Raw genomic sequence first — 18,185 nt, 5'->3', positions numbered from 1 at the left:
GAAATACCACGAGGATACCGATAACTATCCTCCTTTCGCAACGAACGATGTACAGGATCGGAACACAACCAGTTTCAACATTGCTCGCGATACGCTTAATCCGATCACCAATGATGTCACTTAAAATACCACCTCGGGTTCATAAATCATTCGACCTGGCAAACATACTCGTATCGCGATTAATGGAACAAATTGACGCAGGTCCGTATTATCGGCGAACTGAGTCACCGTTCCTTTTTAGACGCCTGCGCCCGTAACGTGTCTTATCTCGACGCATAATTCGATGCACGAAACGAAACAACGCGGCCAAGCAAACGACGATGCGCTCTCGCGGGAAAACAAGGAGGAGGAGGATACTTTGGCGCGGTTCACCAGCGTTCGATCAACGTGACGTCAATTATCGTTTCAGAGTAAAACTTTCCTCTACTTCTGTTGGGTTTTAACGTCTCTGACGAGACGGAAACACGGTTCGGGGAACCGGTACTTCTGGGAAAGGTTTCGACCGCGTCCCTCAGATCCGAGGAATTCAGGAAGAAAGTGACCGGAACGCTACGGAGACGAGTATTGCCCAAACGAGAAATATTTTTCCAGGAAGACGGACGATGACTGGTCGATGCAAGGTGACGGTGACACGCGTTGTCACTGGAAATAAATTACCAAAGTATTTCGAGGTAACGAAACTCTGAAGAGATCATTTTTTTTTAATATTCTACGAGAAAGGAACCGTTGGGAACAATTGCATCCGGTAACTCGTGTTGCTCGAGTGGACCGATCGTTTGGGATTTTATTTATTATTTTTATTTATTCCGTCGAAAAATGTTCACTCGGTAAAATTAAATGATGTCGTACGAGCGATAATTTTACTATTGTTCCACGCGGTGGAATTTTTGAGAAAAATTTAGAAACCTCGAGAAACAAACGATCGAGGAAATTCAGCAATTATTTTTTCTTCGAAGACAACTTCCTCTTCTCCCGAGGCTGGTGGTATCTCTCGTCAGAGTTTCTCAAGGTATATTACAAAACCAACTACTCCGTGAACGTTCGACTCGTTTAATCGACGTTCCCGCGCGAACAATCGACGCGCGACGATCACGGTCGATGTTCATCGATGCGCGTGCATGTTCACCACTCGAGACTCGTCCTTGGCTGGAACCAACCCCGGAAATCTATCGAAGTGACGCGCTTCCGTTCCCGGTGGACACCGAGGCAGCCAACGTGGAACACGTTAAAAGGAAAATATTGATTCCAGCGCGGAATCCCTTTGGTCTTCGAATGTTTTCAGAGGCTGCGTAAACGTTCACCAAGGCGGAAGCTCGAGCGTCAATATCGGAACGTATCGATAAAAATTCCACGACCGGTTAACAGCGCGTTTCGTAGCTTTTCGAGCACGTGTCGTGTTTTTCGACGTCTATGCACAAACGCGTGTCAAACGTGGCCAATTATTTCGTAACAGTTAAAAATATTCCAAAGACCAGTCTTCGAGTCCCGCACCGTTCGTTATTTCGTTATCTCGCCGGTGAACACGTATATAGAATCGGAACTTATCAAAAAGATACAAATCTATTTATAAAACGACGTAAACACGTTGAAAAAGGAACTGTTCCTTTGATAAGAGTACCACAATTTTGTGGTAATATTTGGAAAAGCAACGCAGACCGGAATGTTATTCAAAAATCGAAGAAAGGCGGTTAATTAGTTAATTTTGATCTTTTGAGCGTTAGTCTTCGTTATCGGTAAAAGCTGCGCACGAATGTGTACTTTCAAAACATAGATAGCACTCGAGCGATGGAATTTGGCAAAGGAAAATTGAATTAAAAAAATTGAAATAATAGGATCGAGAAATAACGATCCCTATTTTCCTTTTTAAAAAGTTCTGTGAATTTTTCTACTATTTTACAAATATAAAATCTCCGTCCTCCCTTCGGAAAGTTCTTTCTTCCTTTGTTTAAAAATACGTTTCCTCTTTCCGGAGCAAAGACGGAGCAACGAGAACTCCCCTAGATGGTGTAAAAACGACGCGAGAATCCGACGATGGTGTTCAGGATACGCAAGAACGCGCACCCTTCGCTCGCAGGACTCGTTAAGACGGAGCGTCGTTCACGGGACGTTAAGGACGGTGTTGTTTTTTTTTGTTTTTGACGATCTCGTTGCACGCGATGCGTTTGCGCGTGAGAAACGCGTTCCCGCGTGTTTCGAAGAGTCGCGTGAGAAAGAGCAATTACGTGGATAGCAGCGTGGTTCCGAAGCGAAATTATCGAAATAACAAAATTTGGAATCCTCGCTGCCACCCTTTCAACGTGTAACGAAAACACCTTGGCTTTTTCTATTTTACGTTCAATTTTTTAAACGAAGAATACCACCTCACACGTGACGTGTAATTCGGAATAATCGCTTGGCGAGTATTTTATTCGGAAATAATCGAAAGCTGTACAAAATAAAACTGATTTTTTTAAATTTTGAAATTTATTCGACAATTATTCCTGTACCTAACTTCTTCGTCCAAAAACGAACCTCGCGATACAATTTTTAAGCTTTCAAAGTGAACGCTTCCGGAACAAGGAAACAATTGTTCGCGAGGATCGAATTAAGATCGGTTCGTGTAACGAGCGTGGTTCACGGAGTCGAGTAGAGTCTGCCGTGAAACAACGACAGCGATCCTTTTAACGAAATAAAAGACACCGCCAGGAGCTTGCTCGCGCGCGACCTTCGCACGATGCCACGTAATTCGCATTAAGCGAATTTGCATTAACTTTTCCGCGTACGTCGCAACCTTGATACAACGTATCCACCATACGAAACAGATGCATTGCACGACGATAATGAATCGAATAGATTAATTGTAACATTGATCGACGCTCGTGGAGATAAATATAATTTCGATCGATGCCACGACGCGATAAATCAAATTCCCGATAATGTACGAGGTGTCTCGGAATTCGTACGAAACGAATTCGAGCAGACCCGGAACAGACCGGCCGAAAGAGGTAATTACGAGTGGAAACAAATCATTCGATAACGAACGTGCACGTTACGTAAAATGAAAAGAAAACGTCCGTAAGCCGGCGAGCGAAACGATCGTATCTGATGGAACATATAAAATTCAGCGACGTGGCTCGTAACGCAGGATCGCGCCGATAGTTCCCATGCAAGGTTCCTACCCTTCCCCACGTGTTTGCATTCCGGAGCGATGTTTCACTAAATGCACGCATTGCATCGAGTTTAACCACCCTCCCGCTGGAGAACCAGTTTCTTTCGGGCAGCGAACATGCCGGTTCTCCCCATCGGACCACGGATGCTTTACGAGAAGAGCATCGAGAAAAGGATCGGGGGAAAAAATCAAAACCCGCCGAAACACGACGAGACACCGCAGCCGCTATTATCGTATCCAAGATCGACGCTGTTCTTGATAATTGACGTTCGTGCACGCGAAATCGTTCGAAATTCTCCGCATCCTGTTGTCGTACAGCCGTTGCACGCGTTCAAAAATATTCTTTCATCGTTGCGAATATTTTTTTCGAAAGCGAAAAGAAGCGTAATCGTTCCTCCGCGTGAACTGGACCGGGTGGAAAGTTTCCTTGTTTTTCGTGCCATCGAAAGATACTCGTTAACGAATCTACGAAAGACGGTGTAAAAAGTGGCGTTAGTTCACTGTCCTCTGTTACCGATCCCCCGGTTGTATCGTCGGTGATCTCCGGTTTTTGTAACGTGAGAATGTGGCGAACTCCACCGGCGAGAGATTTGACATTGAACTGGTTTCGATCCGCGAGCGATACCTACGACACTTGTGCGCAAACTTCACGTCGAGTTCAAGTGTGATCGATTCCATGGGTGATACGAGATGCGTTTCTACAATCGAGCTCGAAAGTCTCCGTGGAACAGAGAGAGAGTCGAGATCCTTTTCTTCGGTGATACACGATCGCGAATTCTTTACGCTCGATCGCTTCGATTTGCATCGTTCCGAGTTTGCGAACTCTAATCGACGCGTAAACGTTCTCGCGGCAATTACCTCCGTTCTACTTATTCCTCCTTCTGTGTACCGTTCTGCCTTCTTTTGTATCCGCGATAATAGTAATTGTTTATCGATTATCGAATAGTTTATCAAGAGTGTACATTAACAACGACACGATACAGACGCGTAAAATGAGTCAAGACGAGTTTCCTACAAGTACAAAAGCGGTAGTTACCTCGAACGAGGTGAAGGAATTATTAAAAAAAATTTTTTTTTAAATTATTAAAACTACTCGAGATTAATATCTTCCGTGTTATCGTATGGTTCTTATCTTACGCGTAACGAATTCTGTCAGAGAGTCTTCTCAAACGTGTTACACGAACAACACAAGTCGCATAGGTTCAACGATAAATATGACGTATTTACAAGTTATTGTACAATCTTTCGAATGACGCAGTCGCGTTGGATGACGATTACATCGCTGTCGTGCATGTTTATCGTTGCAACTTGATGTACAATGAATCGTTAAATGCACGATGATACCCCTATGACGATAAACTACTTTTCGATTAGATTTGTTAAACGACAGGTCGTTACTTTTGCGAGTAAAATAATGCGCAATAAGTCCGTACACCTGTCGTACCGACACCTGGAGCCTCTCAGAGATGGAAAGGCACCTGGGACCGTTCACGTTTTACAGGCTCTTACTTTAATTTCAAGAAATTTGTTTCACGCGACAATATTTTCCATGCAACGAACAATATTACCGCATTCTGTCCTGGATCTACCAAGCTTTGACCTAGTACATTTCTTATACCTATGTTTTATTCCCATTGTATTTCTTATACCTGTATTTTATTCCCGCGATACTTTTTACACCTACATTTTATTCTCATTATATTTTCTTCGCGATGATATACAATTCATACAACATTCTTGTTACTTGAACTCATCGATAAACCTTCTCTAATTAGTTCCCGATAAATCGATAGATAATTTATCCGAGCAAAGGCTGTTAAAACGATCGATAACATCTGTAAAATAATTCCAGACAATCTTTACCAATGACTCTACATTTACAATCTTACGACTAAAACTATTGCTAAATAAAAAGATAGAAAAGAAAACTCCCCCTGTAAATAGGGGAAAGAAAACTCCCTCTATAAATAGGGGAAAGAAAACTCCCCCCGATCGTCTGTAATCTCCGTCTGGAACCATTTCAAGAAAATCAACGACCATCTCGACGCAGATCCGGGTCGTGTTTCCAGTGGCACTGAAATCCACCAGAAGCAACGCCCGCGAAGCACTCGTCCCAGCCTGAGGATTCTAGGCGATGCCTCTCGACGCGTCTCGGTCTGATTCCTTTCGGCACGAGATCGTCGTCGTTTTCGCTGGGTCGCCGTTGAAAAATCGTCGCCGAGCCGTTTGTTATTCTAACGACACCGCGCACTCGACGAAAGTGAATTCAACGCCCGCACCGGGCCCGACATAAATTTTCGCGCGTAGCGGAAGCGACGCACAGGACACGGTGCGCGTGCCCGCTTCCAACGATCGACCGTGCCGAACTTCTCAATGAAACGGAATCGGTCGCGACCCCGGTGAACGTGGAAAGAGAAAAGAGATCCCGAAAGACGGATCGCCACGGAGAGAGAATCGCCTGGATTTCACTGCCAAGGTGTATACAACACGAGGAGAGGAAGAAACGAACGATGCGCGCGTTTTCCACGCGACGAGTTTTCCTCGCCGTCGAGCATGCCAGATCCGCTCGAACGATCGCGTTAATTCATCCCCGGATAAGAACGCTGTCGTTAAAAGATACAACGTTGCAGAAAACGACGTCTGGAAAACGAATTACCAGTGATTTTATATCCGTGTTTGTTCAATGAAATCTCCAATGTATCGATAATTATTACAAATCGTGAACCTTTCGCGTGTCGATTAAACAACTTTGTAATCAGTACTTTTAGACGCGCGAATACAACTGACGTCGCCTGGAGAGGAACGACGATCGAACTGTTCATTCCCTTGGAGGTGCGTGAGCAACTGACGCGAAAAAGTTTGTTCAATTGGAAATTTTATTCTTTTTTATTAAGATTATTTGGGTACGTGAGATGAGATATGTATTGTAATTGTATTTTACATCGAATAAAAATTGCATATAGTAAATATTCGTTAGAAGAGTAAGAGAAGTTTAGATATAGTTTATAGGAACAAATTTTTAATTCCTCGAAGGAGTCGATCAGCTCCAAAGGAAGTTTAAATTTGTATCTCATATTGTATTTAATGCTGAATAGTGTACAAGATAATGTTTAGTGTAAAACGTTCGCGTGCGTGCGTAAAACGATTCGTTTACTTGATTTTTTTTTTTCAGTGGAAATAGTAAAATTGCACAACGAAGAATTCAGCGGCGAGATCAAAGGAATTTAAAACTCGATAACGCGATTTTATCCGTCAATCGTGGAAATTTCCAGTTTAATTTCGGTTCTGTTGGTTTTGCTTCTTTCCTGAGAGTAACGTCGTGCAGAAACAGAATAGAAACTCGATAAACAGCGATAAAAGTAACTAGATGCATTATTTTTCACGGAAATTGGCGTCGAGGACTGTCCGCGTACGCGTTCGGAAATAATAATTGCAACCAAGCGGAAACGTGTAGGACGAACTACGGAAGTGGTAAGAAAACAATTTATTAGTTCGAAGGTTACCTTGAAAATTCGAAAGAACGCCTACGGTACCGTCGAAGACCTTAAACTCGTCTTCGTTGAGAATCTTTAACGCAAGTCGTTAGAAAAACGCATTAGACGGTCCGAGGCGAAATTGGCGTCAATGACTGGTCGGTGTACGCGTTCGGAAATAATAATATCGTCGAAGCGGAAGCGCGTAGGACCAGCTACGGAAGTAAAAACGAAATAATTTACCAACTCGAAGCTACCTCGAAGATTGGAAAGAACTCGTCGAGGCGCCACAAACGTTAAACTCGTCCTCGTTGAGAATCTTGAAACCTCGAATGCACACTTTTTTTTTCTTTTCAAAAGTTGTAGCTAAAATTGAACAAATTATTTTACTCGTTGTCGCGAGCAAAAAAAAAGAAGAAGAAAAAAAATAAATGCAATTCTACGACTCTATCCATGTACAGATTAACGTTTATACAATTGAAAAAAGGTATCGGTTGGTCCGAGGCGGAAATCCGTGAATCCGTGTGCAATTAAATATGCGAAGAAACCCGCGCGATTTAGATAATGAAGTTTCGTTTGGGATTATATAACCAGCGATATCCGAAACGAAGGAACGTGGGTAACTCGATGTCTCCCTATCTCGGAAATTCAAGCGATTTCGTTCGTTCTCTGGTACCATGTTTCTGCGCACGTTACGGAACATCGTACCACGATTCCGTAATTCGATCATATTTATATTTCACCCGGTTCAGTGACGTTAAGTAGAAAGTATCCCCGGAAAACGACCGTACGTAGCGTTTCGACAGTTTGGGCCAGCAACGAGCTATTAGGCGAGACGGTAACAGCAAAAGCGATTGCCCTCGGGCCAGTCATTTCGAATGCAACCTCTGTAAAGACATTTAAAGGCTACGTGGCCCTTGTCGAGGTTAAGGCCTTCGAAGTCGTAAAAATGGTGGCCCGTGGGCATATTAATTCGATACTGTACACCGTACCGGGGGACGTTATTACACGCTGTTCAACGGTTCGATTCGCGGCAAATTGCTTGTCGTCACCTCGATAGTGTCGCTCGAGACAATGTACGGAACTGATTGGATACTTCCGGTGCGATTCGCTCGAAAACAGGAAACAAGCTTCTCGACTTCGGCAACGGTGCAACGAAAAATGCAAGGGGAGCGGTCGATTCGAATTTTTGGAATTTCTTCGACTATTGAGGAAATTTCGACGCGCGATTTCCAGCCGAACGAGAATTTTTCCAACGATTAAATTTACTCGCCACAAAGTTCCGAAATGATTGTTTCCATGAAACATTAACTATACGAATTATTAACTACTCGGGAAATACGTGATATTTTCAATGAAATCGTCTATCGGTAAATATTGGGTTGTTCGGAAAGTCATTTCGTTTTTTTTTGGTGAAAATGAAACACGATTTTTTTAGAATCTATAAACGTTTTATTAAATTATATATTCTCCATTTTGGAAAACGAAATAACTTTCCGAACAATCTAATAAAATGAAAAAAAAAAAAAAAAATGTCTGTCTTTAATCGAGAGGAATGTCAAGCTCGAGGAATCGCGGCAACTCAATGCGGCTTCGAGTGCGTTTAATTGGCAATCTCGCGTGGAAATTATCGGTGGACCACTTATCCATTGTAATTCCATGGTTCTTCAATAACCGTGGTGTGCGATACTTCCCCGTTCTCGTTCCAGGCATTTCCGGTGTGTAATCGCTTTCAAAACTCGTCGTGGAAATTTTAGCGGTTACCTGTCGATTGTCTATGAATTTAGATAAAATTTCTCGATAACAGGGGGAAACTCATCGATTCGAACGGATTATACCGGTCCAATAATCTCTGATAATGGATTCACTTCTTTTCAAATTGTATCTACACTTTCAAGAGCACTGTAAAAAAACTGGCTGCATATTTCGCTTATTTCGTTGTGTTCGATCAACGTCTTAAACTTCCCATTCACCATACTTGATTATTTAATTTACTCGGTACAATTTTTATATCGAATATCTTCGAAATCAGTGTCGTGAAATCCGTCGTGCTTTTATCCGCTTTCGGCAGTGTTCAACGTGCGTGTGTTCTATTTTCTATGAAATTTAATCACTTACATAGAATTTAAAAAAATTTCAAATACCAATACGGACAGACAGATGCAAATTTTAGTTCGAGTATAATAGATAAAAAATAAGAGATGTATGTTACAGTAACTAATAACCACTCTTCAACGATTTATCGCACACTGCCTATACACACACGCAATAAAAAAAACACAAAGTTCCGAAATGGCTGTATCCATGGAGCATTAACTATACAAATGATTAACTATCTAACGGTAAGAAAACCTAATTCTTTCGTCCGATTGTACCCTAACTCTTTCCGTCCCCGTAACTGTCGCGCGTTTACGATTCCTTGTCCCCGTAATTTGCACTCGTTTCGCAGACAATTCGCGAAGCAGATAGTAAACCATTAGAACGAATCGTGAGTACTCACCGTTGCACGCGACGACGAGGCACACCAGGACGAGCCGGTTGACCATTTTGGAGAACGCGGAGGGCGTCATCTCCGGCACCGCATTTATCACCGTGCGTCCTTGAAAGAGGATCGAAGCCCCGTGGTGTTCCGCAGGACCGATCGAGCGCGTCGTCACGCACGTGTACTGCCGTCGAAGCGTTTCGTCGCGTGCGATTTGTACCCGCACGACGATGACGCATGTAAAACCCCCCCACCTACGTGTCACACCGTTTCACGAGCGTGTAAACGTTGCTGCCCGCTCCTCGAGTTGCAAGAAGCGGCTGCGCCCTCCGCCCTGCGCTCACGCGTGCGAAACCGACGATTTTCCTCCCAACGATCCCGATTTTCTGCTCCCCGGATCCCGCGGGACGTTCGTCGCGATCTTTCGTATCTTCGACGTCGAATCTTCTCTCGGTACGCGTCGACGATTCCCTGACGATCGACGATCCGGGTTCCGTCCTCTCTCTCTCTCTCTTTATCTCTCTCTCTAGATCGAAGAACGAAGGATTCCATTAACGTGAGAGAACCGCGTCCTCGAGAGGATCGACCGGGAGGGACCGCTCGGACAACGATACGTCGATAACGGAAGGATCGTCTAAAAGTACTTGACCTTCTTGAATCGCGTGGAAGGGAACCCGCAACGACGAGACCAAGCGAGACCGGCCATCGCTTAGAGAAACCGGTGTGACGCAAAGTGGCCAGGAAATTTTTATCGGTGCTACCTGCTCACGAAGTCCGCTCGCCAATTTATGACGTAGTTCCGTTATTGCAACGTGACGTTGATCCGAGCGACCAATCTCCAGCTCGCCACCGAGATCAACTTTTATACCGACCCTTCGGATTCGTGAACCGGAAACCAACAGGGGTATTAATGCGATCGGTCGATTTTGCCGGTGAAATACCAACTTTGTGTGTTTTTTTTTTTTGGTCATAGGGAAACAAAAATGGTACGCAAGGAGTGAAAATTATTGTATTTTAAGCTGGCTGAAAGAGCGAAAAATTTAAAATTATTCCCTGGTCATAAGTTACGAATATTTTATGGTGACAGTTTTTTTTTCAATAATTCCAACGAAAATGAAAATTTCAAGGGCAAGTGTTTTTTATATACCGTTTGAGGATTTAGGATTTTGGATACGAATAGAGTTTTTTTTTTTTATCACTTACTTTCACATTGGTGGAAATTGCACGAAAGTATTATTCTTTTAAATTTTATCTGGTAGACTATCGGTAATCGATGCAAGTATTCTTCGCGAAGGAGACGTTCCATGTTCATTCGGAACCGATTCGACGTAGTTGTCGGTGATACTTTTTATTCGTATATCGAAAATCTCGAGAAATAGGTACTCGAAGAATTGACGATATTAAATATTAATTACTCTTTGCGGATCCATCATTGCGTCGACCTTGACGTTTGTGTCCTACTTTTGGGTAATATCTGGCCTTCGCGTCGCTTTCAATGACAAATAACAAATGCAGATACCACGTCAATGAATACTTCTGATATGGTTGATGAATCATACACCTTTAATGTTTGTCCTCAAATTACTATCTTGTGTTTACAGTCACTTAAAAATTTAGAGAATGTCCTGTCCAAACAACGCGAAATGTGAATTTCTGTTTAAAGCAAGCAACGATCCACGGAGTGAAATTTTCGAACTCCGATTCGATGCTGTCACCGTCGCTCCGAGTGATTGAAATTCATTTTCAACGACTAATCTTGATTGTTGTTCGCGAAACGCTTGCCGTAAATCGGTGGAAAAGTTTCGAGAACATCGAGAAATACGTACGACGTTCCTCGAACCATTTCACCGCGAAACGTGTGTTTCCAATGACCGCAAAAACCTTGCGAATATTAAACAAAGTCGAAAAAACAAAGTTTCGCGAGCCCGCGCGCTAAACGACAAAATAATTTACCAAGACCTCGTAACGTCAAGCTCGCGCACTTTACGCGTCAAAAGTTTCTACTCTTCTAGTTTCTAGTACCTAGTTCTCGAACTATAGCGCGCAAAATTTAACCCTGAACGTGGAATAGCTGACGTGGATGCCTCGTTAGGAATGTCTCCGTATTTGATTTTGCGTTGTGTGGAAATTTCGCAATAACTGGACACAGAAAACGAGGATATCGTTAATATTTCAACAATTTCCAGGCTGTTCGATGATCACGAGGAAAGGGACCAATTTACGAAGAAACGAGCAACGATTTAGGGGATCGAAAAATACGATTCAAAGTGCGAATAATGTCCCTTCGCTTGCAAAATAAATGACCATCGATTCGAGATGCCTTACGGTATTATTTAAACTTTGTAATTCGTGTGCAAGACTCGTAGGAAAGCGACGTATCGTCTTTACGTCGTATAAAAATTATAACGGCTTCGAGTTTCGTCACGTTGGGGCAAACAATTTTCGCAATTACGTTAGAAAGATTCTCGTAAACGTATTGCACACGATCGTAAACGGAATCGCGTAAAAATCGACCGGAGACCTCGTGCTGTCTCGAAAGACCGGTCACGCGTTCGGGGAAAAATAAAATTTCAACGTGCAAATATTTACGAGTGACGGGCGAACCGATCGAGAGAAAAACCTGTGCCGTGGACCCACCTCGTGCGTCGAAACGTCGAAGCGAAAAAGAAACAAATTTACGGGTTTTCTTCAAAGGGGAAGGGGGCAAAAAATAAAGAAGAAACGGGTCGAGTATCGATCAATGAACGCCCCGTAAACGATTACTCGAGTCGACAAGGTGAACGAACGAGGCAAAGAAATCGTCGAAAAGGGGGGCCCGGAAAATTTCGAACGATTCTCGGGGAAACCGTAACCACTCGTGAGCCCGATTATCGTCCCGGTGGTTCGGTTAGGCGAGCGTGGTTAAGTTCGAGGCACGAGCGGCACCGTGTCCGGGCCAATTATGTTCCCGATATGTCAAAGTTACTCGAGCGCGAAGCAAACGCAACTCGTCGAATACGCGCCGCGGGCAATTACCATATAATGGACCCCGGGGTACACTCGCGCTAAAAATAACGATTTAAGAAAGCGGTGCGAACTCCCCTTGAACTTTCCGCGGAACGCTGGAATAACGGAAAAATCGTTACGCGGGTTTTCCCTGTAACTTTACACGAGAAAATCGTTGCAATTTTCACCGTACACTTACGAGTGAAAATCATCGCAATTTTCCCTGTACACGCGAAAATCATCGCGATTTTTTTTTGTACCCTTACGCGTAAAAATCGTCATAATTTTCCCTGTACCCCTATACGTGAAAATTATTACAATTTTCAGCGTACACTTACAGACGAAAATCATTGCGATTTTTCTTTATAGCTTTACACATAAAAATCGTTACAATTTTCCCTGTACCTGTACACCTGAAAATTGTCACAATTTTTCTCTGTACCCTTACACGTGAAAACCGTCGCAACGTTCACGGTACCCTTACACGCGAAAGTAATCGCGATTTTTCCCTGTCCCCGTACATGGGAAAATCGTCGCGATTCTAGGGGCCCCCCTTGTCGGTGTTGAACGTCCTACGCAAATAGAAAGGCAAAAAGTCGAGGAATATTTCGAAAGTCAGACGAACAGCGGTTGTGTGTTGTGAATATATCGCTTTCCCTCCGAATTATTCGGCTCCGCTGAATAGAAAATAAACTCGAAAGCGGTGCCCTCTGACGCTGAGGAGAGCGCGCGCCCGCTCGCGCTGGTTCGCGCTCGCTTGCGCGCGCGCGCGAAATTCCCCCTCCGCCGTGTCTAAGGATCTGTGACGTCGCGTCTAATCGCCGGCTCGATTCGTCGCGAAGAGACGCGTCTAGCCTCGTCGGCCGCGTACCTACACCTCCCTACTTCCGGTTCACAGGAGAATTCACGGGGATCCGGTGATTTCGTTACTCACTGATCACTTTTTCAACGCGCCCTCGGTATACCCGGTTCGTTTCGCGGGTAACCTCACTTGTTTCGCTCGTCGAGATTCACTTCTCTCGTTTCTGAACCGTCACCGATTGGAGACACGGTGTCGAGAGTACGCACCAGTCGCGTAAACGTGGGTCTGGGTCGGGTCTGAGTCCCACCGGTACGAGAGGTTCCCCCCTACGCGCGAGGTCTAACGTGATCCATCGCGCGTCGGATTTAGCCCGGGCTGCGTGGCACCTGTGACTCACCGTCGACGTGCCCTGGCGGGGCCGACAGGCTCGCGAACGACGTGAAAACGCGCGTCTAGTGTCCAAGGGAAACGCCGGGAATCCCCCGCGCGAGCCGGAATGTCGCGTGCTCGATCGTGAGCACCGTGGCTGACTGCAACTGCAGACGGTGGGACGGACCGATGGTCGCCGGTCGGCGTCGTGTCGGTGTCGGTCTCGGTCTCGGTGTCGGTGTCGGTCTCGGTGTCGGTGTCGGTGTCTCTCGGTGTCGGCACGACGTCGTATGCGCCTCCGACTTCGGTAGTCGCAAGTGGGGGTCCAATGTTACCAGGGTACGGCTCACCGTGCGCCAACGGGCCCCTACCCAGAGACAGCGCGCGAGAGCGCCCCGCCGAGACTCGTCACCGGTAACTCCACCTTTCCACCTCCCACCTGACTACCCGTGATCGTTCAGGGGGAAACCACCGGCGTACACTCCGCCGGCTGGCTACCTGGGGGAATCAGGTGTATCCGGGGAATTGTTTCGATGCACCCTTTTGCTCCCGACGCGACGCCCGGGCGAGGGACCGCGCGCGTCGCGGCGGCCTGGAATGCTGCAGCGTCTGGCGCGGAGCAGGGTTTTGCGGCTCACTTGAACCGGGTTTACGCGCAGCGATGGGAACGATACCGAATCGATTGCGTCCGAACGGTGGACCATGGGATTTTAATCTGTTCGGACGAGGTTGATCTTCAAATTGGAGATTTCTTTTTTTTTTTTTACATTGAGAATGAAATCGAAGACAATTGTTTTACTCGTAGGCGGATACGAATCTGGAGTACGTCCGAGAGTACGTTGGTATCTAATAAGGTTCGATACGCGATTGATATTTTCTCGAAAGTGTACCACGTTTGGTGTTTTCTCGAAAGTACTATTAAGTTCATAGTTTTGTATTTCAATTGGGAAAGTTTCTCTCGTCGGTTGTTCCGTACCGATTTCTTACGATATTTACGGTAACATCGTACGGAATCGATCAGGTATTCGTTGGATGAGTACTGGTATCGAAAATTGGTACCAATTACCCGAGATTTCGGTACCTTTTGATACTTCTTATTAGACACTTTGTTACCGATTTGCTCGAATATCGTTTCATACCTAATCGTATCGATCCCATCACTATTTACACGGGGAATTTGATGGCGCTGAACGGATGAGTCGTGAGCACGTAGTAGCGATGGGAACGATACCGAATCGATGCCATCGAAACTATTCGATACGTTTCATTCTGGTATCGAGATTATTTTCGTAAGATACGAAGCTGCTCGTACCAATAATCGATAAGAAATTTATCCAAATGATTTTTACGTGCTCCCAGTGCACAGTGTATCGATATGTACTAGTATGCGTTAGACCAACTTGCACACATGGAGAATTTCTCTTCTTCTTTCCACGTTTCGCAATATCTACGTCGAACTCTTAAAATTCTATTTTCGTCGTTTCCCGTGTTTATTCTCCAAACTTTTACCATTTATCGTAATTAATCACTGTTTTCTCCTTCTTCGGCAAGAAGAATATTGTTGATTAGTCATAACTTTTGCGTCGATATAACTGTGTACATAATCGTTAACGTTATCGACCCAACGTGTTTATTTGATGAAAGAACGTTCACGGTCGCTTTGTTTCGTTGTCCAAGTTTATTAATCGACGACCTTGCGTACGTTTTTCTACCCAATCGCTAACACTCGGCAATGGGACTGAAATTCGTTTACGTTTTGAAATCGATATTCTCGCGACGCACCATCCCGTGGAATGTCTTCGAACAATTTGAAACTTAGAGAGACACGCGACTGTCGTATCGTATACCTATCAATTACATCTAGTTCGATACCTGTTTAACTACATTCGCGACTCATCGGAAATAATAGAAGCGATTGTAACGCTCGACAATCGGTCGAAACGTCGAACATTATTGGTAACATTGTCAGATTGGTGTCCGATGAATTTCACAATGATCGATCGTGTCGAATCTTTCGAATTCAAAGGAAAGAAACGAACGTAATCGATACAACGATCGCGACAACGTGCCAAAATTACAACTCGTAACCGAAAATACAATATTTTGAAAATTATTTACCACGGTGTACATTCTTCTTTTGGTGATATCATTGAACACGTCTATCACGAATAATGACAATTATTATGAAGATTTATTGTATTACGTTCCCCCATACTAAAGGATACCGAACCAATGGTGGAATAAATAAGTAAAAAATTTCAATTACGTAACAATTTAGAAAATACCTCAACACCGGCACGTGTACTCGACCGAGAAACAATTTCTAAACGCGAGGTCATTGTCAAGGTCACGGTTAAAGTCGACAAAATTTAATCCGCGAGCAAACGATTCCGAACAATACACAAGGTGTATCGTAACATCTTGTAATCCGCTTCGACGATGAATCGGGGACACAAAAACAATGGAAAATATATATACAAACGTGTGCCCCGTTTGACCTTGTCCTCGAGTTACGGCCATTTTTGCATTTCGTTAATTCCAAATCGTGAACTGTGCCTATTGTTTGTACACAATGCTCGACGAGTTCTCGATAACCCTTTGACCTTGTCGAACTGTGTTGTTCCACGAATCGAATCGCTCGAATTCGGTTATGTTCTGTAATGGAATTCCCTTTCGAGCACTTCCTATAAAGGTAAACAGCTACGCGTCGCTGGAATACAAAAATGGCCGTAACTCGGGGCACAAGGTCGAATCAGCGTTTATATAAACTTTTTTCATTGTTTTTGTGCCCCCGATCCAACGCCGAAGTGGGTCCCACATGTTACGATACACGGTACGTATTATTGACGCGGCTCTAAGCAGAGTTAAAGTGAATTCTATCCAACACAGGTAACTCGATGCGTAGAAAACAAAGCGCAAGGATGATCCGATATTGTTCCAATATCGTAAATTTATACAACGATAGGTTACACCTAACAGGAGGTACGGTTAAAGTTTCATCGAGACCGCAGTGCCCGAAACAGCGAACTTCGATTCGAGATTGGGCTTCTGCTAAGTTTGCTAGACAATTTTCGTGATTCGGTGCACGGCAATTAACCCCCGTCTTTCGAGTACGAGGAATTAGCGCGAAATTCAGTTACCAACTAGCACGAAACGACGTTTACAAATGGACGTGATAGCTAGCGATGGGCTCAAGTAAGCCACAAGTAGTTCGAACATCGACTGGATTCGAACTCTCGGTAAGATTTTGAAAAGAAAAGACAGCATCTTTAAAGTATGCTCAAATCTGAAAACGACAGATTCAATTCTCCACGAGTGCTTCCAGAAATTGTACTTCGAATCGTCTTCCTTGGCTACCGTCGAAACCCAATATTGTAATTTTTGCAGATAATTTAATTATACATCGCTATCGTATACTTTTATACATATATATTACATCTCGTATTACAATTTCACGAAACGAATACGTTACGTTTCACAGTCGAATTTAAGTAATAAATCTATGAATATATAAAATCGTAGCATAGAATAAAATTTAAACGAATCTTGTTTATCGTCTACAATTCCGTCTAAGTTTCCCAAAATTGTATCAAATTATAAATTTTCGAAACGGCCACCGAATATTTCGCGAGCACGATACGCGTACACCTTACGCGTTGCGCTCGAATTCTGTGAATCTTTGGATTTACAAGTGCATATCGCACTCGGTATCGGTCGCTGGTTGCAACGATAGAAAAGAATGAGCGGAAAATCAAGGGGAAAGTTTTCGAGTTAGTGGGTTACGACGCCAGATTACACAGTGAACTTGGTCCCATTGCTGGTGATAGCGTTCGAAACAATAGCGAACCCGGTCGCGGCTTGAATAGTTGCAAAGTGATACGCGATGGTACCGGAACCCACGAAACGAATAGTCTGCATAATTACACGCAGACCTCCTCCTCCACCTCTGGTCGATATTTCTATCCAACTTATCGGCGTCATCGGACACGATGGTTTATCGTCGACTGTTCCCGCGTACGTTACGCCGCGTCGAAGATAATCGATGCGGTATACATTTTCCACGGCGCGCGATCCGACCGTGACCTCGAAAATAATTGTTTCGTTATTTCCACGCCAACTACCGCCACACTGTGCTCCGTCGTTCTCGAAACAAGGGAAAAGGGTGACTAACCCAGACCTGACGCAACACCGTCAGCGGCCGGTGGGATCGAAACGAGTAACTCGTTCTTTCAAAACAGTCTCACCGACGGTGTCTTGCAACCGGTACTTGGGGGAAATAGACACGGTGGGACCACGACAGATGCAACCTCGAAGGGTCGCTTAGCAACAAGCGAAACTGGAGCTCACGCGGCGAACGAAAATTCGGGCAAACTTCGAAACGCGATCTGAACGTTTTCGAGTTCGAAATATCTCGAGAACCGTAGAATTCCAAGTTCGAAATACCCCGGGGATCTAGAATTTCAAGTTTGAAATATTTCACGGGTCCGGGGTTCCATGTTCGAAGCGTTTCAAGTATCTGGAGTTCCAGGTTTGAAATATTTCAAGGGCCCGAGATTCCAGATCCGGAATGTCTCGAGAATGTAGAATTCCAAGTTCGAAGTACCTCGAGAATCTATAGTAGAATTCCAAGTGTGAAATATTTTAGGAATCCAAGATTCCAGGTCTGGAGTATCTCGAGAAACTAGAATTCCAAGTGTGGAATGTTTCAAGGATCCAAGGTTTAACGTTCGAAGTATCTTAAGAATCTAGGATTTCAAGTTCCAAGTATCTCAAGGATCTAATATTCCAAGTTTGAAATATCTCGAGAAGCTAGGATTCCAAGTTCGTTACACCTCGATTCCGAAAAGTCTCGAGCGATCTACGATCGCAACTTCGATAAATACCTCGATAGTCTACGATTCGAACGATTCTGTAACACGGTGATTC

At 44.2% G+C, this 18,185-nt stretch overlaps 1 protein-coding gene across 4 annotated transcripts in view; it reads right to left on the bottom strand.

Moving 5' to 3' along the window:
* Positions 1–18,185, bottom strand: part of LOC143151879 (uncharacterized) — a 43,528-nt gene that overhangs the window by 18,774 nt on the left and 6,569 nt on the right. Inside the window, exons 1-2 of one of the 4 annotated variants that reach the window (XM_076321355.1) lie at positions 13,023–13,440; positions 9,122–9,629 (exon numbers count right to left, since the gene is read on the bottom strand). In XM_076321355.1, the coding sequence (XP_076177470.1) occupies positions 9,122–9,191 (70 nt within the window). In that variant the 5' untranslated portion in view covers positions 9,192–9,629; positions 13,023–13,440. Of the gene's footprint in view, positions 1–9,121; positions 9,630–13,022; positions 13,441–18,185 lie in introns of those variants that run through there. The other 3 variants (XM_076321353.1, XM_076321356.1, XM_076321357.1) reach the window with 3 other exon arrangements.

This window comes from Ptiloglossa arizonensis, chromosome 10 (genome assembly GCF_051014685.1).
Source record: "Ptiloglossa arizonensis isolate GNS036 chromosome 10, iyPtiAriz1_principal, whole genome shotgun sequence".
NCBI classification, from domain to species: Eukaryota; Metazoa; Arthropoda; class Insecta; order Hymenoptera; family Colletidae; genus Ptiloglossa; species Ptiloglossa arizonensis.
Note: the sequence above shows the minus strand (reverse complement) of the source record. Positions and strands in the feature narration are given on the sequence as shown.